Below are 9,126 nucleotides of genomic sequence, written 5' to 3'. Positions count from 1 at the left end.
TTCAACGAATCAGAGATTACTTGTCCTCATTATTTGGATTGGGATTTGATTAGGGATCTTCGTCTTGAGGGTAGAGTAGTTAGATATTTGAAGAATTTGGGGATGGATAATTATGCTAAGAATATTAATTTTTCTGGATATGATCCTCTGTGTTATGAATTCTTGACTACCATGTCTGTGAGTGGTGATAAGAAGAAGATTAAAGTTAGGATGAATGAGAGGGATTATTATGTTAGTTTGGCAAGAATGAAAGCTGTATTTGGATTTTGCACTAGTGGGGTAAATGAGAGACCTAGTTCATTTAATGCTAATCAAGTTTGGACTAAATTGACGGGGTTTGATAATTGGAATTCTTCTGGTATGCCGAATGGATACATTAGAGATCTAGTATTGGCCATTGTGCACAAATTTATTGCATATAATGTGTCTGGAAAGGAGCAGGCAAACAAAGTGAATGCAACTGAAGTGTATCTGTTGTCTTGTGCTTTAAATGGCACGAAAGTTTGTATTTCAAATTTTATTTGGATGACTATGACTCAGATGCAGAAACGGTCTTTCGTCCATGCTTCTTTTTGTCCCATTGTCACTGGTTTGGCACATGCATTCGGAGTTCTATCTGACACAACTGGCAATCAGGATGGTTATGAGGAACTTGGCCCTTATTTCATTGATTTTAGTGAGCTTAAAGGAGCTCAGTTGATTTTTGATCGATACACTTTAGTTCCTCATGCAAAAAGGCATTATGTTAGTACGTTCATACACTCCGAGATTGCAGCGGGCCGTCGTCTTCCCACTTTTACTGTTTCTGGAATCGGCACATCCGTTGGTGGCAATGAAGAAGAGAAGAACGAAGATGAAGATCAAGAGGAACAGGAAGGGGGGAGTGAAGATCAACAAGCAGGTGGTTCAATGTCGGGAGATTACTATCGGCAATTTCAGAATGATTTGGCCTCATTCCGTACTCACATTGACTCTTCTTTTGGAGCATTCCAAAATCATTTCGACGCTTCAATTGGATCATTGAGGCAAGAGATGAATGCTCGCTTTGATGCACATGACCAGCAGATGGCCGATTTACAGCGCTAGTGGGATGCTTGGAGACCTCGGAAGTGATCTTTTTCAGTTTTTAATTTGGATGAATGTTTGGATTGTTTTTTAATTTTGATGATTTATTTTTTGAATTTGGATTTGTGCGGATGATCACACATGCTAATTTGTGGTTTAATATTTATATCATTGCGCGACTATCTTTATTATTCAAATTTTAGTTATATTTCTAATTTTTTTTCTTATAAAAGAGTGCTAACAAATTAATTTTTTTAATTGTTAATATCTAAGAAAGCTATCTATACTATATTAAAAAGGGAGTTCTCAATTCCAAATTGATTTCAAATTAATTTGAAATTGATTTCAATGGCAATTTTGAAAATATGTTATAATATCAAAGTTATACAAATTGTAGAAAAAATGTATAACTACCATTAAAAAAGACGTGGGCATCACTTTATTTTTTTAACAAAAACTAATTGCATATGAATAACTACCGAGATGTGTGCAATACTAATTACATTTTTAATTTTTTATTATTTTTTTATTTTTTAGATAGATTATATTGTTTCATTTCATGCAATTATATTTTGGATAAAATATATACTATACATCTGGAATGAAAGATCATGAAAATATCTTTAATTTGATTTAATTTCTTCATCTCAATTCAATAAGATATATGGCTTAAACAACAAATGTATCAAAAAATTTATAAAGAAAATATTCCTCTCAAAAAATTTCTAATTTTTGCAATATCACTTTTATTCTATTCACATATTAAAAACGTTTTATACCTCATCAGTTAACCCTAATCAAAAGAAATTGTTATTATTTTTATTATTTTACTATTATATGCCTAAAGGAGATAAAAATAATAAAAATTAATTGTCATAATATTTGTAGTTATATATTTACAATTTTTTATATGATAAAAAACTTAAAAATAAAAGAAAATAAATATAGATGATAGTGAAATGAAGTAATTTAGTTTTTGCATTTACTAATTCAAATAGTAATATGTATCACAAAATATCATATAATTTATATGAATATATGATTATTTATTGATAGATCGTTTTAGAAACAAATGAAGATTATATTGTCGGGAACACCTATGATGAAATCATTTACTATGATTTATTATTTAATGTATAGAATATCTACATCTTTTCTGATTTATTATTTGTTCAATATTTATTTTTTGGCCTCTTTGTTTTAATAAGATATAGCATGACTATGTTTTGTTGGAAGATTGACTTGATTCTTTGTTTAATTTCATTTATTGATAAATATCATATTCCAAATCAATTTGTTAAACTAATTTGTCATTTTTCGATTATTAATTAAACTTTTATTTTGATATTCATGGTTTAGTATTATATGCTTAGAATGAGATTGTCTTAAATTATTTGCTTTATAATTTATAAATTTAATTAAAACTTTACAATATTCATTAAATTTAATACTACATTCATTGAGTTGATACAATACTACTTCAAATCAAATAATAATATTTAAATTAATATAAAAAAGTATTGCCAAATAATCTACTCCCTCTGTCCCGCTATTCATGGCACGTTACTTTTTGACATTGAGATTAAGGTGAAGCAAATTAGAGGAATACGGAGTGTGGTCCACAACTTTGAGTTTGTGATTAAGGGATTATTAGTTATTTCTATTTTATTAATGTCCAAAAAGATTTTATTTTTTTCTTTATTAATTTTATTTTTAATAACCTGTATTTAAATTGATAATTTCCAAAAAATCGATAAAAATTCTAAAAATTGAAAAAACTTCAAACTGATCCAGCATGATTCACATACTCCAAAAATTGAAATTTGAATAAATAACTTTAAAAAAATGGCGCCACTAATTCAAAAAGTAAACTGAAATCTGCTTTTTCATTTAAATTTTCAAAGTTCCCATAATTTTTCAAAAGGGCAGAACTAAAACCCTTTATAAATAAGACATACAATCTGATTCGTACAATTCTTACAACATTCGGCAGAATACACAACTCCTAAAAGAAAAAAAAAAAACAGCTGCAAGATGAGGCGTTTGTAGGACTAGCTCAAGATGATCCACCATCATCTGGATCCAAATCACCTTTATTCCCTGAAGTGCCTGAGGTCTCCACTCAGAAAAGAGGTGCTGCCAAAAGAAGTAGAGCCCAGTTTGACATAAATTCTGGTCATTCTGAAAATAGTTCGCATCATGAATTCATGGCAGAAGTTAAAAAAATAACTAACACTTTTGATGGAGTTCATAGCCTCTTAGAGAAACGAGATACTATGCTAGAGAAAAGACAAACAGAAAGATCTTATACAACTTGGGATGCTATCAAAGAAATTCCAAATTTGGATGAAGACGTTCGCATCAAAGCATTTGACTTGCTTGATACCAAGACAAAGAAAGATGAAGTTTTGAAAATGACAGTTGAGGAACGAGCACGTTGGATATCTTACAGGATTAGAGGATAGTGATGATTTCAGTCATGTTTTGGAAACTATATATATATATATTTTTTTGTTTGATCACCTTTTTATAAGTACATTGTTTTGTTGGTGTTTGGTTTTCAAACTTTCTTTTGATCATTAATGAATTCGTATTTTTATTTTTGTTTTTTAGTAAAATGTCTTTATTATTATTATTATTTTTATTATTGTTTCATTGTTTATATGGCAGCATGAATTATGAAGATAAAATTGAAGATGAAATTGATGATGAAAATGAAGATGAAATTGAAACAGAAGAGGAGCTTGAACTTTATGAAAAAGGTTAAGCTCTTGATGATGGCAACTAATGCATTAATAATTTTATTAGGAAATGTTATGATGATGCCGCGCACTATTGACAACTCTTTGATGCGACGACCAAAGACTCGGGAATGATACCATTTTGTACGTAATATGCTCGACTGGAGATCCAAACAGTTTTCGGCAATTGTATAGAATGTATCCGGATGTCTTTATGAAATTATGCCGGATCATTAGAGAGAAAACTCATATTTCAGATACACGATACACAACTGTTGAAGAAATGGTGGCAACATTCTTGATCATTGTAGGACACAACGATCGATATGGTAATGTTCGTCAAAGGTTCAGTCGTTCGCATTTTGCTACTAGTCAAAACTTCAATAAAATCTTGAAAGCATTGAACACCATAGCACCGGATATGATGGTTAAGCCGACTACAATAATACCGGCTAAAATTCGGGAAAGTACAAGATTTAATCATTTCTTTAAGGTATGGATCATTTCAATATTATATTCTTTAGGTACTTTTAGATTATTGTAGTATGATCTATTGTTTTTATGAAGAAAAAAAATTAATCATCGTAAATATATGAAATTGGTTTCTTTGTAGTATATCAAATATTTTAGCTTTCTTGTATAACATATTCACTTTATTATAGGATTGTATCGGAACTATAGATGGCACTTATATCCCGGCAATGGTAACAGGCAGAGACGTAAGTAGTTATCGTAACTGTCATGGTGTGTAATCGCAAAATATTTTGGCAACTTGCAACTTTGATTTGCAGTTCATCTATGTGCTTAGTGGACGAGAAGGCTCAGCCCATGATTCAAAACTTTTAAGTGACACATTATCGAAACCAAATGGACTTCATGTGCCTCAAGGTAAATATTTCCTAGTGGATTGTGGATTTTCCTAACCGACTATCAGTTTTTGGCTCCGTTACGTGGTGTTCGATATCATCTCAAAGATTTTGGTGATCAAGGTCGTCACCCAAGAAACGCAAGTGAGTTATTCAATCTTCGTCATGCATCATTGAGAAATGTGATTGAGAGGATTTTCGGTATCTTTAAGTCGCGATTCACAATTTTCAAATCCGCACCTCCGTTCCCATTTCGCACAGCAAGCAGAGTTAGTATTAGCTTGTGCTGGATTGCACAACTTTCTTCGAAAAGAATGTCGTTCTGATGAATTTCCAGTCGAAGAGGAAGAAGAGGATGTTGCACCAGATCTTAAAAACGATGCGGACAATTTGGAATATCTTTCTCAAAGCCAACTGTCTCAAAGAAATGAAGCTAATACATATGGAGAACAAGTATTGCTAATGCTATGTGGGAAAATAGGCCAATGTATGGATACGATGGAAATGAAGATGATGAGACCGAACATAATGCTTAGGGAGGTGTTTTGGTGGATTGTTATCCGGATGTCGTTGGATTGTTTTTTTTTTTTTTATGGATGCTGGATTATTTTTTTTATGGATGTTGAATTATTATGCATGAGATAAATTTATTTAACACTCACCTAAAATAGGTTGCATGTCCCTCTCATCTTTAACTTCAACAAAATCTCAATAATGGATTCTTTATTAAAATGCTACTAAAATTTATATATCACATAACATAAGTATTTATGCGTGAGGTAGACATGAAAATATATCAAACTTCTATCATATGCAATTTTAAGATCATGTAGGAAAACTCTGTTATTGAAGAATTAAATAAGTTTATTTAATTTTATATTTGATAGTATATAATAAATTATATTCACAATTGACACTCAAATCAATTTCAAATAATTGAGAAATCAATATATAATTGAGAACTCCTTTTTTAATATAGTACTAGTACGTTCTCTCGTGCGGTGCACGGGCCACGATATATTTATAGTTTTTTAAAAGTTTATTTATGTAAAAATGTCTAATATCATCATTATGAATTACTCCCTCCATCCCGCTATTCATGGCACGTATTCCATTTCGGGTTGTCCCACCGATAATGGCTCGTTTCCATTTTAGGAAATAATAAGGGGGTAGTTAGTGTTCATTAAATCACTAATTAACACCCTAATTAAATCACCCACACAAAAACGCGTCTAACTAAAACGCGTTTGACTTTAATGCTTGGAATTGGAACGGGCGATCGGATCTGTAAGATAGAGAAATCATTTCCATTTTACAAAATTCTTCAAGTCCGCCGCAGAGAAACCCTAAATCTAGAGCTTGAAGGTTTCGCCTTAAACCTCCATTTCTCTTCGCCTGCCGCCTCGCGTCGCCTTGTTTGGCTGTAAGCCGTCCGCCCCCTCTGCATTCGTCTCTTACCAATTTGGCCTCCACCATCGTCTTCCCCCTTTCCAGAAATCCCTATGATGTAAACCCTTACCCAAAATCAGATCAATCTCTCTCTTCGTCTTCCGCATTTCGCCGCCAGTTCTCTGAGGGTATTTTTTGCCAAAATCTGAGGGATTGAACTGAATAGATGTCGAAATATTTAGGAGATTCATATGATTGGAAATGGATGAGTTCTTTGGAGACATGGATCGAGGTCAAGGTGATTGAAGATGGATGCAGAGAATGGCATCGCCTGGCTTTAGCCCAACAAGGTAAAGGCACTCTCATTCCCTCTAGCCCGTGTACTCCTATGGTCTCCGATGAACTACCTGTATCATCTTCAAACCCTAATTATGATGCTTACCCCGATTCATTTTTCCTTTGTGAGAAAAACTGGCAACACAGGGAAATGAGCGATGGTGAGATGAGGATGATGAAGATCCTACTTCCTACCTTTTTTCTAGTGAGATCTACCCTAATCTGCTCTTAACAGTAGATGTATATGCGGCCGAGCCCTTGTTCTTAAGTTGGTATATGCGGCATGTGGGATTTGCAGTGTTTGTACTATGTGCTATGTGTGATTATGTGGGTCTGAAATGATGAAAACATGCTCATACTTTTGGTCCCTATTCTATTGTTCATCTATGATTGAAAAGAATTAAATATGAGATGAAATATCCCTGTTTCTTATCAGTTCCCTTGTTCTTATGGTTTGGTATCCTTTTGTTCTAATTTGATGGGGTTCTTGTTGTTTGGTGTTGGCTGCTGATTGCTGGGTGTGGCTGTTTATTTGATGGCTGATGTTTGTTGGTATTGTTGGGCTTTGATGGTTGGCTGTTGGCTGTTGTTTGTTGGTTGTTGGTTGGGTGTTGATGTATTCTGCCGAGCTGCATTTTTGCATTCATAGTTCAGCTGCATTTACAAAATCATCTGAGCTGCATTTACAAAAACTTGGTACAGCTGCATTTACATATTCTGGCCTGCTGCATTTACATATTCTGCCCAACTGCATTTACAAAAATCATCCCAGGTGCATTTACAAAAAACTTGGTATAGTTGCATTTACATATTCTGGCCTGCTGCATTTACATATTCTGCCCAACTGCATTTACAAAAATCATCCCAGCTGCATTTACAAAATCTGACCAGCTGCATTTACAAAATGTTTTCTTCAAAATGCATTTACAAAATGGATCCTTCTAAATGGATCCTTCTTCTTCTTCACATAACTTCATGAACTTGAATTTGAAGTTGATGCACCATCATCTCAACTTCATTTGTGCATCCTGCATTCACTCCCAAATGTTGCATTAGTGTATCACTAATTGACAATGCTCCATTGTCAATTAGGTAGGATATGCACTCCCTAACAAGTTCACTTGAAACTTGGAGATTCAAGGGAAGCATATCCTACCTAATTAATGCATCTTTCCCTAAATGAGGAATCTTGTAGCTATTTCTGCCTTTAACTTTCAGAATTTCAATCATACAGCTTTGCAAGCTCAAAAACACTTTATTCAAAGTGTTTGGGCTTAATTCATGAAATTAATTAATCACAGCATTCACTAGATCACCCACACTTGTACAAACTGATTCAGTTTGTAGGCTTTGTATTGCCCTAAACCACCCCAAATCGTTGATGTTTGTATCTGGGGAGTTTGGTGGTTGATGCACCAAATGAATGTCAAAGCCATCTGCAGATGCTACTGCCCTGAAATCTGGATCTGAATCTTGAATGTGAGGCCTAGCATTATCTTGCTGTATGTAGATGGTTTTGCTAGCATTTGCTGGCCACTTTGCTTTAATAGCAGGAACAATCTGAATTTTTAAGCAATACACATGCATTCAGCACCTACATTAGCAATCTGAATCAGTTTGTACATTAGCAATACATTCAGCACTACAATCTGAATTTTTAAGCAATACACATTCTTACACAGCCATTAGCAATACATTCCATGCATTCAGCACTACATTACATTAACTATGCATATACTGAAGTGACATGAACTTGGTACATGCTATTGTCACATTTAGAGCAGATAACATTCACCCTATGTACCTGATTGATTAGGCAATCTTTCACTACTTGTTTGGTGATGCTTTGTATTGGTTTCCATTCCATTGTACCTGCTGCCCTGTTCTTGCTCTTCCTTTTGGCTGGCACCAATTCAGTGAATGGAAAAATGCCAATTTTTCCATCAAACAAGCAAGCTACCATCACTATTAAAAATTGGCCTACATACAACACACATGAACATCACCTTGGTGATGAACTTCTTGCTCTTGCAAGTCCTGTGAGGTTCTATCTCTTCGGGAGTTAAATAGAACCTTTGTGCAGTTTTTGTGATGTAGAACCATTTCTCATCAATGTGGACTGTGTTGTGCATGCTTTTAAATGTCAAACTCCTAAGAATCCTATCATATTCTAGAGCTTCTAAGGAAAACCGTAGCCTAAACAACTTGTTTGGAGCCGTAAGATCAGGTTTTATCGCGTTAGAATGAGCCCTGATCAGTCCAGATTTAATCCACCTGCCCACAGTGCTTTTACTGCATTTAATCCCACATGCTAGCCTTCTAATGGTAGATCTTTTTGACAAATCTAAGCTTGCAATCAAATGTAAATCAAGTTCTACAAGTTTTCTCCTTGGTCTTAATATTTTCTTGCTCAAAGAACTAATTACCTCACCACTTTCACTTTGTTTTTTTGCAGCTGCCCAAAGTCGACTAATCGTTCTACACGAACTGCTCCACTTTTGCACCGCTGCACTCATCTTCCCTCTGCCAGGTTTTCCATCTTTGCTACCTTGAAGGAGGAATTGGATGATGGCTGCTCTTTCAAAGGAAGAAAGATATTTTCTTCTAGCCATTTGTAGCTTTTTTTTAGTCTTTTAGCAGTTGTGAGATCTGCCGAATGTTGTTGAAATTGTAGGAATCAGATTGTAGGCCTTATTTATAAAGGGCTTTAGTTTCTGCCCTTTCAAAAA

At 34.0% G+C, this 9,126-nt stretch overlaps 1 protein-coding gene across 1 annotated transcript; it reads right to left on the bottom strand.

Moving 5' to 3' along the window:
- Positions 1–7,040: 7,040 nt before the first annotated feature.
- Positions 7,041–9,009, bottom strand: LOC130994118 (uncharacterized). Its single transcript, XM_057919154.1, has 5 exons — positions 8,393–9,009; positions 8,202–8,299; positions 8,021–8,046; positions 7,697–7,957; positions 7,041–7,145 (listed from the first exon to the last, which is right to left on the bottom strand). The coding sequence occupies exons 1-5, from the start codon at positions 9,007–9,009 to the stop codon at positions 7,041–7,043; spliced, it is 1,107 nt and encodes a 368-aa protein (XP_057775137.1).
- Positions 9,010–9,126: the final 117 nt, after the last annotated feature.

The sequence above is a fragment of the Salvia miltiorrhiza genome, chromosome 7, assembly GCF_028751815.1.
Source record: "Salvia miltiorrhiza cultivar Shanhuang (shh) chromosome 7, IMPLAD_Smil_shh, whole genome shotgun sequence".
NCBI lineage: Eukaryota > Viridiplantae > Streptophyta > Magnoliopsida > Lamiales > Lamiaceae > Salvia > Salvia miltiorrhiza.
Note: the sequence above shows the minus strand (reverse complement) of the source record. Positions and strands in the feature narration are given on the sequence as shown.